Source organism: Apus apus, unplaced genomic scaffold (genome assembly GCF_020740795.1).
Source record: "Apus apus isolate bApuApu2 unplaced genomic scaffold, bApuApu2.pri.cur manual_scaffold_79_ctg1, whole genome shotgun sequence".
NCBI lineage: Eukaryota > Metazoa > Chordata > Aves > Apodiformes > Apodidae > Apus > Apus apus.
This window is the reverse complement of record NW_026248876.1, coordinates 15578-38424: the sequence shown is the minus strand read 5'-3', so window position 1 is coordinate 38424 and position 22847 is coordinate 15578. Positions and strand designations below refer to the sequence as shown.

At 54.7% G+C, this 22847-nt stretch overlaps 2 protein-coding genes across 3 annotated transcripts; both read left to right on the top strand.

Annotated features, from left to right (window-relative positions):
- The first annotated feature begins 2117 nt into the window (after positions 1–2117).
- UBOX5 (U-box domain containing 5) lies at positions 2118–22230 on the top strand. 2 transcript variants are annotated; one of them, XM_051643959.1, is made up of 5 exons: positions 2118–2152; positions 12933–13029; positions 14706–15888; positions 18891–19049; positions 21337–22230. In XM_051643959.1, exons 2-5 carry the CDS (start codon positions 12976–12978, stop codon positions 21546–21548), a joined length of 1608 nt encoding a protein of 535 aa, XP_051499919.1. In that variant the 5' UTR covers positions 2118–2152; positions 12933–12975; the 3' UTR covers positions 21549–22230. The 2 variants fall into 2 exon arrangements, with proteins under 2 accessions (XP_051499919.1, XP_051499920.1); XM_051643960.1 differs by lacking the exon at positions 2118–2152 and adding an exon at positions 10655–12655.
- On the top strand, positions 2123–10648 carry FASTKD5 (FAST kinase domains 5). Its single transcript, XM_051643958.1, has 2 exons — positions 2123–2152; positions 6969–10648. Exon 2 carries the CDS (start codon positions 7007–7009, stop codon positions 9455–9457), a length of 2451 nt encoding a protein of 816 aa, XP_051499918.1. The 5' UTR covers positions 2123–2152; positions 6969–7006; the 3' UTR covers positions 9458–10648.
- Positions 22231–22847: the final 617 nt, after the last annotated feature.

The window sequence follows — 22847 nt, the reverse complement described above, 5'->3', positions numbered from 1 at the left end:
CGACTTTGCCTCCAGTCAGTGTGTTTGAAAACACAAGAGGTGGGAAAATAAAAGGGGTTCCGGGGTTTTTTTTTTTTGGTGCAGCAAAGGGTGGGGAAAATTCCCCTGGAGAAAGGAAAGCCTGCTTCCCAACCTCCTGCTCAGCCCGTTTGTGTGTTTCCATGGGGTGGGAAGAGCCGCCGGCTCCGCCGTGTCCTGCGGTGAATAGATGAGTCTGTGTGTGCAGAGGTCTGTACAGATGTGAGCACAGCTGGAGGTCTGTATGTACACCTCTCTCTCTCATCTCCACCCGACTGTGAAGGGTTTTTATTGGGCGAAATAAAACGGAGAAAGGCCCCGTTTTAAAAACCCGACTGTGTGGCTGGTCTGGTTGTGTTGCGGGGGGTGGGGGAAGTGGCAAGATCCAGGGTTTTGGGGGGAACGGCAGGGAAGGGCTCCCCGTGGACACACCAGCTTCCCCATAGCTCCTGTCCTGGAGGACAGAGCAGCCTGGGCAGGAAGGGAGAGATGGAAGCTGCTGGGAGCAGAGGGGGACATCAGAGTCATGGGACAAGTTTTGGCTGGAAAAGGCCTTTCAGGATCATCAGGTCCAACCCTTCCCCCAGCCCTGCCAAGGCCACCCCTGCCCCATGTCCCTCAGCACCATCTACAGGGCTTGGAAACCCCTCCAGGGATGGGGACTCCCCCCCTGCCCTGGGCAGCCTGGGCCAGGCCCTGACAACCCTTGCCAGGAAGGAATTGTTCCCCAGATCCAATCTCAACCTCCCCTGGCACAACTTGAGGCCATTTCCTCTTGTCCCATCCCTTGTTCCTGGGGAGCAGAGCCCGACCCCCCTGGCTCCAACCTCCTCTCAGGCAGCTGCAGAGCCAGCAGGTCTCCCCTCAGCCTCCTTTGCTCCAGGCTGGACACCCCCAGCTCCCTCAGCTGCTCCTGCTCACACTGGTGCTCCAGCCCCTTCCCCAGCTCCCTTGCCCTTCCCTGGACACACTCCAGCCCCTCCATGTGCTTCTTGTCATGAGGGGCCCAGAACTGACCCCAGGATTCCAGGTGCCCCCTCCCCAGGGCCCAGCACAGGGGGACAATCCCTGCCCTGCTCCTGCTGGCCACACTCCTGCTGACACAAGCCAGGATGCTGGTGGCCTCTTGGCCACCTGGGCACACCCTGGCTCATGTTCAGCTGCTGTTGACCAACACCCCCCAGGTCCTTTTCCACTGGGCACTTTCCAGCCACTCTGCCCCAAGCCTGGAGCGTTGCCTGGGATTGTTGAGACCCAAGTGCAGGACCCAACACTTGGCCTTGTTGAACCTCCTGCAATTGACCTCAGCCCCCTGGTCCAGCCTGTCCAGGTGCCCCTGGAGGCCCATTCCCCCTCAGCCCTCTGGCTCTGTGGGTGAGGCTGCCATGAGGGGGCTCAGATGAGGCACCAGCCTCCACACCAGCCTCCCAGAGCCCCCAGCTCTGGCCACCAGCCCCAGGCCACCCAGCAGCCCCGGGCAACGCTGGGCCAGCAATTAAAAGGAGGCCGTTTAATTAACTCCTCCGCTTTCCCAGAAAGGGAAAAGAGAATAAGGGACAGAGACTCAGAGGCTGGAAAACAGGCTGCACAGCTTCCACGAGGCAGCAACGGGGGAAAAGCAACTCGGCCCATCAACACAAACACGACCACGACAGGACCCCCCCCCCCGAGCACCCGCACCACGGAGCCTGCGGGGGAGCCCCTGGGAAAGACCCAGCCCCGTCCCGGGTCCCCCCAGCCCCAGGTCCCGGTTCCCCAGCCCCAGGTCCCGGTTCCCCCAGCCCCGGTTCCCGGTTCCCCAACCCCGGGTCCCGGTTCCCCCAGCCCCGTGTCCCGGTTCCCCCAGCCCCGTGTCCCGGTTCCCCCAGCCCCGTGTCCCGGGTCCGGGTCCCGCTCCCACCGGGTCCCAACCTGGCCCGGGCAGCCACGTGACCCCCACCGCCTCACGTGACCCCCCACCGCCTCACGTGACCCCCCCACCGCCTCACGTGACCCCCGGCGCCCCCTGCCGGCCGCGCGCGGCCCCGCAGCCCCCGCCCCGCTCTCTCGGCCGCCGTCGGGCCGGAAGTGCGTCACGGGCCGGTGCCCGGAAGCGGCGGGGGCGGCGGCGGGGCCTGCGGCGGCGGCGGGGCCGGTGAGTGCGGGCGGGGCCGGGCAGGCCCGGCTGTGTCTGTGTCTGTGTCTGTGTCTGTGTCTGTGTCTGTGTCTGTGTCTGTGTCTGTGTCTGTGTCTGTGTGTCCGTGTCCGTCCCGGCAGGGCGCGGGGCGGTGCCGCCGCTGCCCCGGGGGCTGAGCCCGTCTCCTGCCGCCGGGCGCGGAGAGAGGAGAGAGAGCACGGGGGAACAAACACGCCGCGCGTTCGCCTCGGGGCGTCGTGATCCGCTGGGGAAACGGGCGCCTCGGCCGCGGGTGTTCGGGCCAGGCGTGGGAGTGAGCTGCGGGTCCTGGCCCGGGCTGCGCTGCGGGTCGTGCCCGGCGGCTGCGTGGGAGGGACCTTCAGATCACCCAGTGCCACCCCTGCGTGGGCAGGGACACCTCCCACCAGCCCAGGCTGCTCCAAGCCCCATCCAACCTGCCCTTCAACACTGCCAGGGATGGGGCAGCCACAGCTTCCCTGGGCAGCCTGGGCCAGGGTCTCACCACCCTCACAGCTGAGAATTTATTCCCAACGTCTCACCTAAATCTCCCCTCTTCCAGTTTTAACCCATCCCCCCTCATCCCATCCCTCCCTGCCCTCGTCCCAAGCCCCTCCCCAGCTTTCCTGGAGCCCCTTCAGGCACTGGAAGGTGCTCTCAGGTCTCCCTGGAGCCTTCTCTTCTCCAGGCTGAACACCCCAACTCTCCCAGCCTGTCTCCAGAGCAGAGCTGCTCCAGCCCTGGGATCATCTTTGTGGCCTCCTCTGGACTTTCCCCAGGTGCTTCATGTCCTTCTTCTGTTGGGGGCTCCAGAATTGGACTGAGTGCTCCAGGTGGAGTCTCACCAGAGCTGAGTAAAGGGCACAATCCCCTCCCTGGCCCTGCTGGCCACACTTCTTTTGATGCAGCCCAGGACACGGGTGGTTTCTGGGCTCCAGTGCACGTTGCTGGCTCATGTTGAGCTTCTCATCCCCCAACCCCCCCAGGTCCTTCTCCTCAGGGCTGCTCTCCATCCATCCTCAACCCAGCCTGGATTTGTGCCTGGAGTTGTTCCACACCCAGCATTTCACTGCTGGGAGCTGCAGCTCCACACTGGTTCCTAGGAGATGCCCTCAGCCCTCCTGCTGTCCCTGGGGCAGGGCAGGGGAGGCACAGGGGATAGAGTGGCCTCCTTCCCTGGGCCCTACCAGGTTTTTCCAGCACTACTAAAGATCCCTTTGAGTGTTCCAGAGGGACCCAAAAGCACAGGCAGCATCCCAGTGTGCACTTCTGTCCCCTCTCACAGAGCTGATCCTCCCAGGCACGTGGCATCCCTCCAGGAATGTTGTTTTCCCTGGTGCTCAGCTGTGCAGTTGTGCTCTTGGCCCAGAACTCAGCTGTAGGTGTGACACACACACACCCACACACACACCCTTGCTCTCATCCCAGAGGATCTCCACAAAGCACATCTGCAGCCTGCAGGGCCCAGCTCCAAAAACTCCCTTTCCAACTGACTTTTTTGGAGTCCCTGGAAGTGAGTTTTTTGGAGAGACTGGTCCAGAGGTGGGAAGGAGTTTGGCTGTGTTGGAACCAGAAGGTGGGAGGAAGAGGGAAGGCTGATTACTCAGGGAAGGAAGGAAAATCAAGCAGACCTGTAGGCTGAGCTGGAAGAGAAATGGTGTAAAAACTGGAAAGATCACAGAGATTTAGGCTGGGGGTGGGGAAGTCATGAGCAAAAGGCCACTTGGGCTCAGTCTGTTTCTTCCAAAGGTGCTTGAAGTATTTTCACCCAGCCTGACCTCTCTTCCCTGTGCATGATCTTTTTGTTCTTTGCTGGGTTTGGAGCCAAGGAGGAAGGAAATATCCTCTGCACTGAAGAGCTTCCCAGATGCATCCAGATCTTGGCCACGTTTTCCTTTGGTGTGGGAATGCTCTGACCTGGGGTCTCTGTGTCTTTGGAGCAGGGCTGGCTGCTGAGAGGGGTGTTCCTGGGGGCAGCAGAGCTCCTGGTTTTGCTGGTGCTGTCACCTCTCCACAGCCAACAGGGCTTGTCTGAAATGAGCTGTGTGCTTCTCTGTGGGGCTGGCCTGTCTCTTAGGGGCAGCAGAAGAGACAGAAGACACCTAAAATGAGACTTGGGCAAGAAAGTTGATCAAAAAGCTCAGGTAGGACAAATCTCTTCTCCAAGATGGTTTTTGCAGCTTGAATCAGGGCCTTGCAGAATCTCTGGGGCTGAGCCACAGTGTGGCAAAACTTGGGTCAGGTTTTACTGCCCAGGTTCTGTGAGGAGTTTTCCTTTCCCCTTCTCATCAGAAAGTCAGGAGGAGGTGAAGTCTCCTCCTGCCTGTGGCTGAGGGGAGCCCTTCATGGTCTCTACAGCTCCCTGAAAGGAGGTTTTGTAGAGAAGCAAGTGCCAGTGTCTTCTCAGAAGGAACAAGTGGTAGGACAATAGCCTCAAGTTGTGCCAGGGGAGGTTTAGATTGGATCTTGGGAACAATTTCTTGCCCAAAAGGGCTGTCAGGCCCTGGCCCAGGCTGCCCAGGGCAGGAGGGAGTCCCCATCCCTGGAGGGGTTTCAAATCCCTGTAGATGTGGTGCTGAGGGACATGGGGCAGGGGTGGCCTTGGCAGGGCTGGGGGAAGGGTTGGACTGGATGGTCTGAAAGGCCTTTTCCAACAATTCTGTGATTCTATTCCATGATTTGACTTCTCACACTGGAAGAAGAGAGTCACAGCCTGGCTGGCTGGGAGCAGCCATGAGGCTCAGCAGAGCCTGGGGTCTGTGGAGCAGAGCCTGCTCTGCACCAGGGAGCTGCTCCATCATGTGTCTGGAGGTACAAACCGGGTGCCCAGCCAGCTTAGCAGCTAGTGAGCCTCTCACAATATTTATCAGCCATTGACTGGTCATCTTAAAAACACCTTGGCCTCTTCATTGTACCCTCCTCCTTGCCTGGCTGTCTCCAGAAAGCTTCATTTCAGCTTGCCCTTGTCTTTTTTTCTCTCCAGAGCTCCCTGTTCCTCCACCCAGGTTGCTTTTTTTCACCTCTCTCTGCTGGGGTGACTGAGAGAGTTTCTGCTCCAGCAGCTCCTCCTCACCCAGCATCTGCCCCCAGGCCCTGCCTTTGGAGAAGAGGATGTGAGATCTCCTCAGCTACCTCACTGAGTCCACGTGGTGGATCCCAGAGGGCTCTTGACTTGGCCCTGGAGCAGGTTGGGAGGACTCCCATAGCAGCTCTGTGCCAAGATCCTGTCCTCAGGCAGAAGCTGAGACCCCTCAAGGCCAAGGTAGAGCAGCAGGGCTGCTTGTGCCTCTGCCTCAGCTGAGCTGTCTTGCCTGCCTGCTCCTCTCACTGCTTTTGCTGCTCTGGGAAGGTTTAGGGTGCACAAGACACAGCTGAGGCTGCTGCAAGGAGCCCCACATCTGGCACCAAGAGGGAGCAAAAACCCCCCCCCCACTTCAATTCTCCCCATCCTTCCTCCCTTCCCATCTCAACCCCCCTGGAGAGGGGCTGAAGCTTTGCCTGTGCAAGGCAGTGATGGATCCTCTGATGGGTTGTGGCAGACACAGGGATTCTTGTACTGAAAAAAACCCCAACAGTTTAGGTTCAGCCAGAGCTGCTTGTGCTCCCCCATCCCTCTCAGAGCCCCCAAAGCCACAGTGTTCCCCCACCTCTTCTTCCCCCAAAGTGTCCATTTCCCTGCTGCAAAGCTCTGTCCATCACCTTGCTCCTGGCCAGGTGGGGAAGCAGCAGGTCCAAGCAGAGCTCAGAGGGTGCCTGTCAGGGATTCATTTTCCCCAGGTGGGAAGCACAGAGCTCATGCTTAATCCTGTTGCAGCAGCCCTGCCAGGCTCTGCCATTCCTGGCTGCTCAGCACCCTGTGGTGGTGAGAGCACAAGGGATTTTAAAGCACATCTTTGGGCTTGGGATGAAGGTGTGTAACACAGAGCTCTGACCTGGTGCTTTTGTTTTACATTTTAATCAGCATCTGAATCATCATCAACAGGCTCGTTTGGCACCTTGTGCAGGCTGGCAGCAGCCAGCTCAACTCCTGACAGGTTCTTCATCCTCACCCTCCAGCTGGTTTGGGCAGGAGTTGGGAAGGCACCTGGCATTTTTAAGCCTGCTGTACCCTCAAACTGTGGGAAACTCTCCCAAATCTGAAGCAGAAAGCTGTGTTCCCTCTGGTTCTCCACTCGGGATGCAGCATCTCACAATGATTCGTGTTCCTTCTGCCTGCATTTTCCCTGCCTTTTTTTCCAGGGCCACGTTTCTCCTTTCAGCCAATCTCTACCTGCAGGTTTGGGGCCAGCTGGCACTCCGGGGACTGGTTTGGCAGAGATTTTGCCCTCAGCCTCCACGTGCTGTCTGTAGGTGGGAAGAGCAACGTGGCACCCTGGATATTTCAGCAGCTCCTTGGGTGGTGGTTGATCTTTCAGCTTGTGGTGACCCAAGGGGCAGAATGCTCTGGATACCTAAAGTCTCCTGAAGCTGCAGCTTTACTTCAAAAACACGTATTTGTTTTTTTTTTAGAGTGATAGAAAAGCAGTTTGGCTCTTAGGAAAGTGCAGAAGAGATGAGTTTTTTTCTCCTTAACCCCCAGTAGCTGCTGAGCAGCAGGTGGCACCCGACTGCTCCGCACCCTGATGTTGGGGACCTCAGGTCACCTGGGCAGGTGGTGTTTGTTGGATGGTGGCTGCCTCAGGGGCTCTGCAAGGCAACAGCAGCCCTGGTTTGGGGAGGCACTGGCATCCCCTCCCTTTGGGTAGCCTCCAGGGTAGGTTGAAAGGTGCTCCGTGGTAGGTGGAAGCCACTGATTCTCCGTCTGCCCTTTTTTCAGTACCTGGAAGCAATTCTGAGCCCAGTCAGTTGTGATCCATGGCTACAGTGCTCGTATGCCGAAGATTTCCGAGGCTGAGCAGGGTGACCTCATTTTCAACTGCAGCCAAGTGCAAGGCCAAGAGTGGGAACAGCAGGAATAAGCAGGAAAAGGAGGAGGACCCAGGAGCAGCCAGCACTGGAACGGAACCGGCGGCTACAATCCAGCTGCTGAATCCCCTGGACTACAGAGTGTCGTACAAACCATCTGCCTACACCAAAGGCAGAGCTGCTTCCCAGCAGGATGCTGCTCAGAGCAGTGGCCAGGCCTTGGGTGACAATTTGACCAGCCCTGGCACCACACAGGTTCAGCCTGCCTTTGGTACCAGCTCTCCTCCAGCTCTGCCAGCCCTCAGAAATGCCGAGGCCAAGCCCAGGTCCAAGCTGCTCCTCCAGCAGACCATCTCGGCCTGTCTCTCTGCCAAGGAGGAAGCAGAAATGGAAAAAAGGGAGACACATGACTCCAAGGAGGACCCTCGTGTGTTTCAGAAGGGCAGGCCTGAGTACAGATCTCTCAGCTATGACAAGTCAGAGCCCGTGGAGGCCCTTCCTTTAGAAGAAGGTGACTCCATTTTACGCAGCGTGGCCGCGTGCGAGGGCAGCCCGAGCCCAGGAGCCATCGCAGAGTCTTTTCTCAAGCTGAGCCGTTTGCCAGCGGAACAACACGCAGCCTTGTTGTCCAAACCCAGCTTTCACACCCTTTGTCACTCTGCTGCTGGGAACCTGGGGTCGTTCAGCACTGCAGAGCTGGTGGACCTCCTAAAGGCCTGCGTCCGTCTGGTGCTTCCACCCGCCCACCCTCTGCTGGACGCCTGCGAGAAGGAGTTCTGCCGGCGGGTGTGGGACATGGAGCTGGAGCAGCTGCTGCTGGTGGCAGATTGCTGGCGCTGCCTGGAGCGCAGCGTGCCCTCCTACCTCAGCATCTTGTTCAGCTACACCAACCTGCACTGGAAAGACCTCACCCTGCCCCAGTTCGTGCAGCTCCTTTACATCATCGGGGAAGGCCGGAGGGCACCTGCGGACTTGGCGCAGAAGGTGGAGAGCACGATTTTGAAGCACTTGGACTCCTTCACCTTGGAGGAGGTGGGTGCCATCTGCTTAGGGCTCTTCAAGTCCCTCAGTGGCATCTCTGAGCACGTCATGAGGAGGATTGCAGACCGAGTCTCCCTGCAGATGGAAGGCATGAGCACCTACGCTTTGGTGAACGTCCTTAAAATGCTCCGCTACGCTCGCGTGGATCACCTGCCCCTCCTGAGGGAGCTTGGGAAGGTTGTTCCCGCCCGGATTCCTAGCACAAACATCCAGGGCATCATGCACATCACCCTTACCTACTCATCCCTGCACTACTTTGATGAAGGTGTCATGGCTGCAGTGGCCAAGTCCTTGCCTGCTAAGGTGACTTACTGCCGAAGCAAAGATGCTGCCAAGTTCTTGTGGTCCTTTGGGTGCCTGGACTATGAACCTCCAAACGAGGAAGAGTTCTACTCCAGCCTGATAGAGCAGATGCATAGAAAACTCCATGAATTTAGGAAGTTTCCAGAGCATCTCCTTACTGGTTTGCTGGGCCTGGCATTTGTCAAACGCTTCCCAGAGGAGCTGATAGACTATGCCTTGAGGGATGAGTTTGTCCAGAAAACGAGAAGTAGTAAATACGAGCTCAGAAAGGACCTCTTCACCCTCAGCAAGAGCGTTGAAATTGAGTGTCCAGGCTACCAAGGCAGCCGCCTTTCACCCCAGCTTCATCAGGAGATGACTGAGATGGTCTTGAATTTTGCAGAGCAAGAGATCTATGTCAGGCCTGAAATCGTGGAGGCCACCTCTCTGCTGGAGAGCATGTTGGGTGGCCCTGAGTATGTGAAGAGCCACATGATCCTGCCTCACACCAGGTCGAGCGATCTGGAGGTTCATTTGACCATGGATGGGCATCCCATCCCTTTCAACTCAAAAGGCTTCCTTGCAGATAAGAAACTGAAATACACTGGGGTTAGTCTGACGGATGACTTAATGACTCAGCTTCTCCAAGGGGGCTGTAAGAAGCTGGATGGGGAAAATGGAGCCAGGACTCCTGGTCGGCAGAGAAGGGACGGAGCACCAACGGAGCATCCTGCTGCATTTTCAGGGAGACCTCTTACCACAGACACCAGGTGGCAAGCTGAGCCTCCAACGGGGGGCTACCTTGGAGCCCCCCTTCCTCCTGCCTTGCAGCAGCAGCAGCCCCAGAGGCTGAAGCTGGCTGTCCAGGTGTCCAACAGGAACCACTACTGCTACTGCTCCAAGCGGCTGCTGGGGCTGCACTGCCTGAAGCGGCGGCAGCTCCGGCAGCTGGGCTACGTGGTGCTGGAGCTGCCCTTCTGGGAGTGGTTCCCCCTGCTCAGACACACACGTCTGGAGAAGCTCAGCTACCTCCAGTACAAAGTGTTCGACCCAGCTCTGCTCAGCAAGGCTGGCTGACCTGCTGGCCTGCTCTCTCTGGGGCTGACCCAGCCCCCCCAGATGCATCTCTCGGTCTGGTTACTGATTACTGGTCTCTCAGTGTTGGTGAAGTTTTTGGTGCCCTGGCTGCCCCAGATGCCTTGCTAAGTTGGCCAAATCCCCTCTGCTGACAGCCACGTGTCCCGTGCTCTCCTTCTGGATGTAGCTCCTCAAATGCTTCCATGACAAATAAAAACTACAGCCCTGGGCATTTTTCTCCGTGATTACTTGTTTCTCTGTGCTAAAGAAAAGTGGATGGATGTGGTGACTCTGTGAGAGCAGAGCAGTGGTGTCTGGGAGAGAACTGGGGTGATTGTTAGTCATGAAGTTAATCTGGGTGCCAGGAACACACATCTGTGTCTCCTCCCTGTTTCCATCTTGGGCAGGCTGGGGTTGGTGGGCACACAGGCTGAGTTTTTCCTTTAGGAGAGCAGGACAGAGCCTGAAAGCAGAGTGAAGAGGTGGAATCTGGAGCTGAGAGTTGAGCTGCTCTGCCTCTGAGATGTTGGTTTGATGCTCAGCTCTGCCAGCAGAGCCTGGCAGAGAGGAGTGGGCAGCTCATTTTGGCTGCCTGGTTTAAAATGTCTGGGCTGGTTTTTTTCCTTCTCCCTCAGATACTCAGCAGTTTGAAGTACCTTGGTTCCATGCCCACTGTGCCTGTTCCATACTGCTGCACCTCCCTGGTTGTCTGTAGGACACCAGAAGGGCTCTTAGTGACTTCCCTCTAAAAAGCCTGGGTTTGAATTACTGTTTTCAAGACCATGGAGCATCTTGCTGGCATAGAAGAATAACAGACCTTCAGGTTTGTGTTTCACCACCTCAGCTGAAAGGCCCTTGTTCACCTTGGAGAAATGTACCCAAGAGAGATGAGAGAGTTGTGTGACATCCTGATGGCACTTTGTAGTCTTGGAGTCCTTCCTGAGTCATTAGTTTTGCCAAGTAATGACCTCAGTAATGCAGTTTTCTGGGTGTTGTGTTTTTAAGGTGTTCATCAACTCAGACCCTCCATGTTACAGCCACCCGGGCTGTCACCAGCACAGGTGACCTCCACACAAGTTCAGGGCATGGTGGCAGCAGTAGCCAGGGGAAGCCACATCCACTGTCCCATCTATTCTTCCAGACCTTTTTACAGTCTGCATTTCCCCAGCTCTTGCTTCAGCCCAGGCTCTTTGCCAGAGGGCTCCTGGGCTCACTGTCCCACCAGATCCTGGCTGCTCCTCCAATCTGCTCCTCAGCCTGTCCCCGCTGATCCTCATTCCCAGCCTGCTTCCCTGGCCTTTCCTGTCACAGTGTGTCCAGCCAGTTCTCACTTTCCTTCTTTACCCTGACCCTTAGTCCTAATCTTATTCCAGTTTCTCATTTAATCTGCCTCTTCATCCCCACTGTTCACGTTTCTGAGTTATGTTTTCTTGGGAAGAGTGAAAAAAAACAGCCATAACTTAAAGCAACTTGGTGACAGACTTTTTCTGTGAAGCCAGAGTGTTGTAGAGCTTTTCAGAAGGGGGAGCAGTGTCTTGGACATGCAGAATAATTCCTTTTCTTGCTGAAATGTTGAACCTGGAAAAATTAGTCTTGAGTTATGAAAGTCTGTCAGGGTTGCAAATGAGTAGGAGGGAATCCTACAAAATGCACCTGTACATACTTAGCTCCTCATGCTGCAGGACAAGGGGCACCTGAATTGAAAGACAGCAAGTTTAGTGAGATAATAAATTGTAATTAGCCAGAGCTAATTGCCATAGATTATTAAGAGCATGGTAGGAAAGGATGGACAGCAGCTCATGAGGAGTTTGTGAAGTGGTGAGTTTGCAGGGATGAGTGTGAGGGACACAGGGGTGAAGGTTCTTCTCCTCCCTCACCTTGGTTTAAGGAAGGTCTCACCAAGATTTGGTGACTGCCAGTGCTCCAGTCTGGTCTGGTTGGAAGGGAGATGGAGAAGGCTTCAGCCTAGGAAAAAGAGAAGAGGGAGAAACAGGAGAGGGGGCAAATCTGGAGTCATTCCAAGAAATTCTTCCTAACCCCAGCAGCAGGAGGGCCAGGCTCATTAACCAGGCAGCAGGTTCAGAAGGAGCCAAAAGCAGTAGTTCTGTCACACAGCCTGTAGCTTCACAGAGCAGCTCCCTCCCACAAGAGGTGGCTGCCAAAAGTCAGAGCAGTTCAAAAGCCTGTTTGAACAATTCCTCACTGGCAGCCCTCTGCTGGAATCCTGCCAGGCTCAGAAAGCCTGGAAAGTCCTCATGGAGGGGCCTTGGTTTGTGCTTGCCCTGCTCTTGGGAAGAGCAGGAATTGCTCCTGAGGGCTGCCAGACCAAATATTGGGCTAGGAGGAGAGCTCACCTGGCATGCTGCAGCTCTCCTTGGGTTCACACCATTTCAGCCCCCAGAAGGCCAGTTCCACCATGGCTAAGCTGACAGCTCCAGCTGAAACATCATTCATTAAAGGGCTGCTTGTTCTTGAAGGAAGTGGGAGCTTCCTCCTGATTTGCAGGGTTGCCCAAGGCAATGACATTAAAACTAAGGTTAATGTGAGGTTAACACTTGTTCCTCACAAATAATTTCCTTCTTAGCAGGGATCTGATCTAACCAATTCCAGCCACACTTTTTTTTAATGGAAAGGGAGGTGCCTTCACTTGAGTTTCCCTAATGAACATTGTCAGAAGAATTGAGAGGGTCAGTGTTCAGAGCACAGATCATCTCCCTTGGAGCTATTAAATGCCCTCTGCTCCCTTGGAGCTATTAAATTCCAATTATTAATACTTGTGTTTAATCTTAGCTTCCATCTGAGGCTCCCAAAGCCCTCCAGAAACATTTCTCTTTGCAGCAGCACTTCCTTAGGGCTGCCTGGTGTTACCTCAGAGGCCCCCTCCAAGCTTGGCATGTTTGGTCCAGGAGTGCCAGCAGGTCCTGCCCCAAACTGCTGAATGCAGCAGATAGACAGGGCATGGAGGGAAAACCCAGGGTTCAAGGCCCCAAGGTGGGAGAGGACACCAGCTCTTTCCAGCTTGAGTGGCTGTGGAGCTGAACACCCCAGTCAGGTCACAGACACCCTGTGTCCTCCAGGGCTGGCTGAGGCTGCTCACCCTGATTCCTTTGACAGCCTCATCTGATGTTTGATGCTTTATCTCCAGAACCTTCAGGATCTTTGATAAACTTTCAGGTGTAATTGCTGGTCTGCCCACAGGTAAGATGTTTGTCACTAAAAAGCACCATTTTTCTATTTGATGTTTCTCCAGGGGTTCACTAATTAATAATGAATATGTTTTCTTTTCCTCTCAATCCCATCTCTCCACCACAGTCAGTTGGGTTTATATTGGCTTCACCTCCTGGACTCACATCTGAGCTGCAGTTTAGGAGCTGCTGAGCTTGTAATTCATACATGCTTTGAAACACAGGATCCTTTCATTGTTCCCTGATGTTGACTTTATTTTGCCTTTTTTTGTTGTTTCTTTTTTTCCAAGCTGAATCTGATGCTCAGAAATTGAGGTCTCTCCAGCTGCCAAGATGGTCATCAACGTCTGTCTCCCCCAGTTCAAGCCAAGGATTCACTGCAACAAGGTAAAATAACAATGTGAGGGGTTTGGGGGAGCTGGAGGGTTTAGGTGGAAGTGATAATCTGGGATAATTAGCAGTGTTTCTGGAAGAGTGATTTTTGGCTGGCCATGCCTGGGAAGACAAAGCAGAGGGGACTCACAGCAAATTCCCATCATTTTGTGTGGTCTGGCTGATTCAGGGAAGGGTTTCAATCTGGGAGGCTGTGTGTGTCCACTGGCAGCAGGAGCACCAAGAACTGGGGCAGGAAAGGTGTGGGATTTTCAGTCTGCAAAGCTGAGAGCATTTTTGTCCATAAAAATGGTTTTCCAGTGATGTTGAGGGTTGGCATTTAGGCGGGTTTGCTCACAGCTGTCTCTTCCAAGCTCGCCTTGTCATTCCCAGCAAGGAGGTTTTGTGAGCTGATGGTGGGAAGCCAGGCTCCTGGATCCCCTTCCCTGTTTGTGATTCCATCTTAAGACAGTCGCTGACATGTGAGCACCAGGGGAACCCTGGGTCTGGGTCTTCAGGAGCTGCAGCTCACGTGGAGATGAAGTGGAGCTGGAGGCTGAGCAGTTTGAAAAATCAGGACTGAGAGATTTCCCACAAGTTGTTCTCCAAAATTTGTCTTGTCTGTGCTTTGGCCAATCCCTGCCAGGTGGTGTTAGGACACTGTATAACTTTGTGAGACTGCTCTGGTGTGGCCCATGCCATGATTTGGAGGGAAAAAGCCCTAATTTTGCAGGATCTCATAACAAATCAGTGTTAGGTGCCTGCAGGTACTTATGCTTACCTTGATATACTTTTTTCCCTGCAATATTGGAGCTTTCCCCATGCCCAGTAGAATATGCAGCTCTTGGCAAGGCCTGCTGAAGTTACTCTGTTCTAGTCACATTTTCACTCAGCATCCTCAGAATCTCTTAGGTATTTCTTCCTTTTTAATTCAAGGCCATTTTTAAATTGTAAATCTCCCCACCAACTCGTGCCTCAAAATCCAAGATTGTTGTGATCAGGAGGGTGGAGAGGAAGGAAGCAGGAGGAATAAATAGATATTCCTTCCTGTTATCTATTAATTTAGCCAGTGCTGCAGACTTTTTAGGTCCCAGGGCTTCCAGGGAAGAGAATATGAGCAGACCCAGCCTGTCCAGGGTCAGACCAGAGGCTGGGATGGCAAGTTCTGAGAAACACAGGGTGGGACCCAGCCTGGTTAGATGAGTCTCCCTCAAGCTTGGGTGGCATTGATCCCAGAGCAGGAGAAGACAGTTGGCTAGCTAGCCTCTGGAGGTTTCTCTGGGGTCTCTTAACTGGGTTAAATTCAGAGCACGTCTCCACAGGGCAGGATAAGCTGACATGATGTTCCACAACAGCTGGAAGAGAGAAGACCCGTCTCCCCCACGCACTCTGCTCCAACCAAAGCTACAAACTGTCCATCATTTCCCACTTTTGTAGCAGTGATACCAGCTCTGCAAAGGACTGGTCAGGTCACAGGGTGCAGAGCAGAGTGGCTGGGGTCGTGTGGCTGGAGGAGGGTGGCAGTGGGTCTGCTCTGCTTCGGGGGTCTCCTGTGCTGCCTCAGCTGCCCATGACACCACAGCCTTGGTTCCTGGGTCATGTCAGCTTGGGAACCTGCAGAACTGCTTGTGAAAGTAGTTCCCTTTTGTTTTCTTGCTTCGATTTAAATCCATTTTTCCCTTGAAACACAGATTTCTGCTGATGGTTACGAAGTGGAGAATCTCATCTCGGATGACCTGGCCAGGAGAAATCGCGGTTTCCGCAGCGAATACTTCATCAAACCTCCGGTCCACGTCACCATCTCTTTTCCCTTCAACATTGAGATCTGCAGGATCAATGTGGACATCTCCTCTGGGGGATACCAAACCTTCTCCGGGCTGGAAGTGTACACCTCTACCTCATGCAACAAAACCTCTTGGCAGAGCCCTGAGGGTCAGTTCTCAGGTCCGGCCAGTCAGCCTGTCTCAGACAAAGACACTTTCACACTGGTGGGCAAAGCTGTCTTAAAAAATCAAAGCAAAGTGACGTTCGGCCACAGAGGTTTCAAGCCAAGGCCTCCCTTCCATCAGATGGAGCATGTCTTCTCCTACCCTGGCTCCGTGTCTCAAGACCTCTGGAACAAAGGGCCCGCCTCGCTGAGCAACGTCTCGCACTTAAAAATCTGCATCACCCACGTGGCCGGGGGTGGCCTGCCTTGCATTAAGAGGCTGGAGGTGTGGGGGCAGCCTGCCAAATCCTGCCCACAGGAGGTGATCGAGGGTGTCTTTCAGGTGGCCTCCCAGTTCCTTGGCCAGGATGTTGGCAGCCTGAAGCCAGAGCTCTGGACACCGATGGAGAGCGAGTGCGAGCCCTTCAGCGCCAGCGACAGCGAGCAGCAGACCCTCCGCAAGCTGGTGGACGTCGTCCAAGACATCCCCGAGGAGTTCCTGGACCCCATCACCTTGGAGATCATGACCTTCCCCATGCTCCTGCCCTCTGGGAAGGTGATCGACCAGACCACGTTGGAAAAATGCAACCGGAGCGAGGCGTCCTGGGGCAGGGTACCCAGTGATCCTTTCACTGGGGTGGCCTTCAGCCAGCACTCGCAGCCCCTACCTCACCCTACCTTGAAGGCCAGGATAGACCACTTCCTCTTGCAGCACAGCATCCCTGGCACCAACCTGCTGGGGAGGGCTCATCCCTCGGAAATGCTCCTGCCTTCTTCCATAACAATGTCTTCTCTGAAAAGGAAAATGGACTGTATGGATCAGAGCTCCCTGCAGCCACCCTATTTTTCTTCTACAAACTTGCTTGTCACGTCTACCTCAGAGAGCAGTGCTAAAAAAATGAAAACTGACACTGACTCACACTTGATCCACATGGACTGTTCCACAGGTATCGTGGCTCCATAAGTCACTCTCTGCATGTTCCTTGAGTGTCTTGACAGCCAGTGTTCCAAGGCAGGAGGCTCAGGACAGATTCCCATCCCACCTCTAGAAAGCTTTAAGGCTGTTGTATTTTGCTGTTGATAGATGTCGTGGAAACCCTGGCCCAGGTTGCCCAGAAAGGTTGTAGATGCCCTGTCCCTGGAAACATTCCAGGCCTGGTTGAATGGGGCTCTGAGCAACCTGGTCTATAATCATAGAATCAAAGAATGGTTTGGGTGGGAAGGGAAGTTAAAGATCATCCAGTTCCACCCCCCTGCATGGGCAGGGACACCTCCCACCAGCCCAGGTTGCTCCAAGCTCCATCCAACCTGCCCTTCAACACTGCCAGGGATGGGGCAGCCACAGCTTCACTGGGCAACCTGGGCCAGGGTCTCACCACCCTCACAGCAAAGAATTTCTTCCTGCTGTCTGACCTAAATCTCCCCTCTTTCAGTTTAAAGCCATTACCCCTTGTCCTGTCACTGCCCTCTCTGGTAAAAGAGGGTTTGTAGTTAGGTAAAGCAGAAAACCAGGTAGAGCCATCAGGGATGTCACTTTTGTCTCCAGGGGAAGGAACTGGGCCCTGCTTTCCTTTCATCCTTGCGTTTCCCAGCAATCCAGCAGCAGCCCCAGGAGGCAGAAAACCAGCCCAGACCTGCAGGCCTGAGGGGAATGCTTGGAAAGTGCTCTCAGCCACCCCAGCCCTGCAGAGCTGCTCTCCAGGCAGCACAGGCAGTGCAGAGGGACCTTTGATTCCACAGAACGCTGGCAGCAGGATGGTTAGGATCCTCTTTGTAGGTCCATCCCCTCCCACCCAGCAGCTGGGTCAGGCAAGAGGTGACGGGCATTAGAAAGCAAAGGTGATCCATGGCTCAAAGACCCAGGAGATTCACACCCCTCTTCCCAAACTCCCTTCCCTCCTGTGCTTTATCCTCTGATGACCCTCAGCCTCCAGGCCGTGGTGAGGAGCTTGGCTCCCAGGGGATTGCTCCTCTTGACTCCACGCTAGATCTTTGGCCCAAACTCCAAGTCTTATTTTGCCACCTTTGCTTCCACCCTGATGAATTCCTGGGAAGTTGTGGAGCTGCTGGCAGTGCAGCTGTGGCAGGGATGTAACAGCACCTCAGGCAGCAGCGCTGGCATCTTGTGTCGCTGAACTGAGCTGCTGCTTTAGATACCCATCCCACTGGAGGAAGAAAATGCCCTTGAGCTGGGAGGAGGGACATGGGTGTCTTTAGCAGCCTTGTGTTGAGATGAGCTTGGAGAAAGCAGCCATGTCTGTGGGTCCATCTGTTGGGAACAGTCTGGGCAGGGTGGTGCAGGCACACGGTGTCCCTGCTCACCTCGGGGCTGTCTCTCCAGGCAGGGAAGTCCAGTTTTCTTGTGTTCTCTAACCTGGATCACACCAAAATATGTCCCACAGCCTTTAATTCCATTCATGCCTGCTGGTAGCTGTCTCTCCCATCCGCTTGCTCCCAAAATTGCCCAAAAACATTTCAAGGAAAAAGCTTAAGTGGTCATTTGATTTTAAACAAATTCTTTAAAGACTTGCTTGGCAGTAGCTGATGGTTGATGGTACTGGACAGAGAAGTCAGACTGCGCGTTTCTGCTCTCATCTCTCAGCCTGGAGCTCATGCCATGTTTTAGGAGGCATCATCAGTTATTTTTGTTGCAGAGATGTGTAACAGCTCCCACTGGGGATGTGCCCCAGCCCCCCAGGAGCAGGGATCCTGGGGCTCCTGGGGGAGCCGTGCCCGTACATCCATGAAAGCAGAGTGCTCAGCCCAGGGAGCTCGTGCTTCAGGGTGTCATCAGCCTTGATTGCTGTGGCAAATGTGCAGCCCTGCTTCAAAGGTCTTCCTCTGGGAGGTGGATTTAACAGAATTAGTGATGCAGACACCATTCTCTTAATGCGTAAGTCTTAATTAATGGCTTTGGGATTGCACAGGAATAAACACTGCAGGGAGGGGTCCAACCCTGTGCCTTTGGCTTTATCCCTTGACTCGGAGCTGGGACAGAGAGAAAAATTAGTCTCCCAGGTTTTGTTAGTGGCTTAAATGCTCCCAGTGAGCTGCACACAGCAGGACTGGGAGCACTGGGCTGGGAACCTCAGTGGAGCAGGCTGAGGGAGTCTGGGGGTCCAGAAAGAAATGAGTTTCTGGATTATTTGGTGGTTTGTCTTGTTCTGGAGCTGCAGATACAAGCTGGCACCTGAATGTTCATTGACATGGCATGACATGCGTGTCTGGCAGTAATCCCTAGGGCTTCTCATCTTTAGCATCCAAGGCAGATGAGGCACTACATGCCCATCCTGGCGTGTTCACGGGGAAGAGACACCTCTCAAGAAAACAAGTAACAGAGCTCCTCAAATCCCAAGTGTTGTCCCAAAGGTTCAGAAGCAAAGCATCCTTGCCGTTGGACTTCTTTTTTCCTGGTGTCCACTTCTCCAGCTCGAGCCCCCAGCACAGGAAGCACATTGAGCTCCTGGATTGAGTCCAGAGGAGGCCACAGAGATGCTCAGAGGGCTGGAGCAGCTCTGCTCTGGAGACAGGCTGGGAGAGTTGGGGTGTTCAGCCTGGAGAAGAGAAGGCTCCAGGGAGACCTTAGAGCACCTTCCAGTGCCTGAAGGGGCTCCAGGAAAGCTGGGGAGGGGCTTGGGACAAGGGCAGGGAGGGATGGAATGAGGGGGAAGGGTTTCCAGCTGAAAGAGGGGAGATTTAGATTAGAGGTTAGAAATAAATTCTTTGCTGTGAGGCTGGTGAGACCCTGGCCCAGGCTGCCCAGAGAAGCTGTGGCTGCCCCATCCCTGGCAGTGTTGAAGGGCAGGTTGGATGGGGCTTGGAGCAACCTGGGCTGGTGGGAGGTGTCCCTGCCCAAGCAGGGGGGTTGGAACCTGAACCTGATGATCTTGAAGGTCCCTTCCAACCCGAACCAGTCTGTGACTCTGTGATTCTCTGATTCTCGTTGCAGATCTGGTCTCTCACGAGCAGAAACTGTCGGAGAGCCTGGACACGGCCTTGACCTCGGCGCTCAGCTCCATGCCCTCCTTCACAGCCAAGCTGGTGAGGAGCCAGCAGCAGGCACAGAGCCAGGGAGGCTGCAGCAGCTCCTGGAGCACAAGCACCCTCGGTAAGCACAGACCCTCTGGTTCACCTGCAGGAGCAAGAAGTGAGAGGAGAGCTGGGACTGGGTTAGCAGGGAGGGTTGTGCTGCTGTTCAGCATCTCTCTGTGCCTCTTCAGACCCCTAAATATTCTATATTCAATATAAAAGTATTATATTGTCTCCCCACAAACTTAACTTCCCCAAACTACTGCTTTTGTATCTCACCAGTTTTAATGATTTGTTCTCCCAGTGAGGCAGGTTAGACCTTCACAGAATCATAGAACTGTTCTGGCTGGAAAAGACCTTCAAGGTCATCGAGTCCAACCATAACCCAACTCATACCAACCATTAACCCAGCTCTGCCAAGTCCAGTGCTTAAACTGTGTCCCTCAGCACCCCATCTGTATGTCTTCTAAACATCTCCAGGGATGGAGACTCAACCACCTCCCTGGGCTGCCTGTTCCAGTGCTTAATTGTCCTTTCAGTGAAGAATTTTCTTCTGATATCCAATCTAAACCTCCCCTGGTGCAACTTGAGGCTCCTCAAGGACATTGAGGGGCTGGAGTGTGTCCAGGGAAGGGCAAGGGATCTGGGGAAGGGACTGGAAAACAAACCTTATGAGGAGCAGCTGAGGGAGCTGGGGGTGTTCAGCCTGGAGTAAAAGAGGCTGAGGGGAGACCTGCTGGCTCTGAAAGAAGGTTGGAGCCAGGGGGGTCTGTCTCTTCTCCCAGTGAACAAGTGATAGAACAAGAGGGAATGGCCTCAGGTTGTGCCAGGGGAGGTTTAGGTTGGATGTTAGGAAAAACCTCCTCACAGAAGGGCTTGTTAAGCACTGGAAGGGGCTGCCCAGGGAAGTGGTTGAGTCCCTATCCCTGAACACGTTTAAAAATCATTTAGGTGTGGTGGTTGGGGTTGGTTTAGCTGTGGGCTGGTGGGGCTGGGTTAGTAAAGTTAGGTTAAAGGCTGGACTGGATGATCCCACATGTCTGTTCCAACCTGAATGATTCCATGATTCGTAGTCCCTCCATAAGCTGATGCCCTGCCTGCTGCCTTGCTCCTCTTCCTCCCAAGTGAGGGTCTGCCAGAGAAGAGGGTTGGAAGGGACCAGGTTACTCTGAGAAGGGGAAGGGGCTGTGCAGCTCCTGGTGGCTGGTTCTGGCTCTGACTCTCTCACTCTCTCCCTCTCCCTCAATAGCTTTTGCTGTTTCACAGGGACATTAAGCTATTAAGCTTTTTCCTGTCCCCTTTAAAATTGCTGCTGTTGAAGAGGTGACTGAGTAGCCCTTGATAGGTGGTGTGTGACAGGAATGCAAAGTGATCCCTAAAGCCTTTCCCTCAGGAGTTGGTGACTTTAATTCACTGGAGAAGAGGGAGGGAGGCCGATGCAGTCTCGGTAAAAGTGAAAAGCCCTTTACAATCATCTGTCCTCAATTAAAAGCCTGATGCTGCAAATGCTGACGTGATCCAGCCCCCCCTGAGCACACCCTGCCCCAGGAGACAGGCTGTTGCCTTTCCTCAGGGCAGTGAGAGAGAAAATGTGCCACAGTCCTGAGCCCTGAGCATCCTCAGCCATCCTGTGTGTCTGCAGAGATTGGGGTGCTCAGCTCATGGGCAGGATGGGGTGGCACCGTCTGGTCTTGTCACCCAGAGTCACAGAATCACCTTGGTTGGAAAAGATCTTCAAGATCATTGAGTCCAGCTGTCAGCTTAACACTGATAAGTCTTTAACTAAACCATCTCCCTCAGTACTATGTCTGTACAGCTCTTAAACCCCTCCAGGGATGGGGACTCCTGGACTCCAGGACTCCGCCTGGACGCCTTCCTGTGTGATGTGCTCTGGGTGACCCTGCTCTGGCAGGGGGGGTTGGACTAGATGATCTTTCGAGGTCCCTTCCAACCCCTGTGATTCTATGATTCTATGATTCTATGACTCCCCCCCTGCCCTGGGCAGCCTGGGCCAGGGCCTGACAGCCCTTTGGGGAAGAAATTGTCCCAAGATCCAATCTAAACGTCCCTGGCACAACTTGAGGCCGTTTTGTCTTGTCCCATCCCTTGTTCCTGGGGAGCAGAGCCCAACCCCCCTGACTCCAACCTCCTCTCAGGCAGCTGCAGAGCCAGCAGGTCTCCCCTCAGCCTCCTTTGCTCCAGGCTGGACACCCCCTGTTGCTCCTCTAGGACTTGTGCTCCAGCCCCTTCCCCAGCTCCCTTGCCCTTCTCTGGACACGCCCCAGCCCCTCCATGCCCTTCCTGAAGTAAGGGGCCCAAAACTGAACACACTCCCCCTGACTGTGCTACTTGTCTCTCCTCTGCAGAGCACGGCAGGAGCAGCCAGGCCCATGGATGCTCTTCCTGTGGCAAATCCTTCTCCTCCTACTTCAAAACGGAGCCCGTGTACCAGCTTCCCTGCAGCCACCTGCTGTGCCGGCCCTGCCTGGCCGAGAAGCAGAAGTCCCTCTCCTCCATCCTGTGTGGGAGCTGCAAGAGACCAGCTGCCACCCAGGACATCAGGAGGGTTCATTTCTGAGCCCTGGGCTGCCCCAGCCTGCTGGGAGGAGCAGGACAGGGAGCCACTGCTGTTCCCAGGGTCCGGATTGATCCGCAGGAGGACAGAGGCCTTTGGAGAGCTTGGAGACGAGCAGCCATGAGGCTGGAGAGGAGTTGATGTTGTGCTTACAGAGCAGGGGGGTGGGGGGTTGGAGCAAAGTGACCCGAGGATGACAAAAGCCATAGCTTCTTTACCAGGAACATGTATTTATCCCTAGCCTGCCCCTGCCCCTCACACCCACCCTCCCAGCACCACCCCCGTGGCTCAGTGGTTCAGCAGAGGTGCCTTTTGGATGGTGAGTTCAGCTTCCCTCTCAGTTAAAACCATTCACATCTTTTTTTGAAGGGCAGCCATTCGGCCGTGGACCGGGCCAAGTCCTTGTGACTGACCACCTGCAAGCTCCCTGACATCTCCCCTTCCCTCCTGGCTCCCCTCCTCCCTGCCATGCCCTCGCTGTGCTGGGGGAGCACATCCCTCGTCCTGGTGTCCAGCAGGGCCCAGAGAGAGCCCGTGGGGAATGCTGTCTCCTCCTGCTCCTGCAAACCCCTGTAGAAAAGCCATCGTGTCCCACCAAGCGTCACTTGGTTCATGTTGTGTGACTGGACCAGCTCCCGTCTGGCTGATAGACATTTAAGCCTTAATAAAATGATGTTTAAAGTCAGGGTTCTCTTTCTGACTGGTGATTGGTTTCCTCCTGCATCTTAATGATTTCGTGGAGTGAAGCTCTTGGCAGGATGCTGGGTGGATGGGCTGGGAAAAGGAAAGGAAGTGGGCACGAAGGGTCTGCAGAGCTGTAGCAGGGAGCAGCAGAGGGCTGAGACTCGGGTGCCTGCAGGTCTGGTCTTCAAAGAGCTGTTCAGAAAAAAGCCAGGAGGAAAATCACTCTGTGTCCTGCGTGTGCCAAGGGTCAGGTGACAGCAGAGGGTTTGTCACCTGTAGAACCCCCTGCTGCTGCCACTTCATTAGCCATTGCTCTGCGTGGAGCAGATGCTCTTTGCTGATGTTCTGTGCTGGTTTCTCTGGGGCAAGGAGCCTCCAGCTGACTCAACTCACCTCTGCACTGAATACCTTGATGCTCTCTCTCAAAAAGCTCCTGCTGCCTGAGCAATCCTCACGTTGGTGGCTTTCTAGTCACAGGGCCCAGCAGGCCTGTCACACAGCTCAGACACAGCTTTTGTAGCAGCACCCAACTGGTTGTGCTTCGTGTGTCAGCAGGAGTCTTGGACCCATCTCCCTTGGTAGCAAAAACGGGAAGTCCCTCATCTAACGAATGGTTAG

Excerpts from the sequence above, each read along its gene's own strand:
- FASTKD5 (XM_051643958.1), top strand. The coding sequence starts at position 7,007 with ATGGCTACAGTGCTCGTATGCCGAAGATTTCCGAGGCTGAGCAGGGTG.
- UBOX5 (XM_051643959.1), top strand. The coding sequence starts at position 12,976 with ATGGTCATCAACGTCTGTCTCCCCCAGTTCAAGCCAAGGATTCACTGC. Across the intron at positions 13,030-14,705 it reads CAAGGATTCACTGCAACAAG|ATTTCTGCTGATGGTTACGA; the intron begins GTAAAATAACAA and ends CTTGAAACACAG. Across the intron at positions 19,050-21,336 it reads CTGGAGCACAAGCACCCTCG|AGCACGGCAGGAGCAGCCAG; the intron begins GTAAGCACAGAC and ends TCTCCTCTGCAG.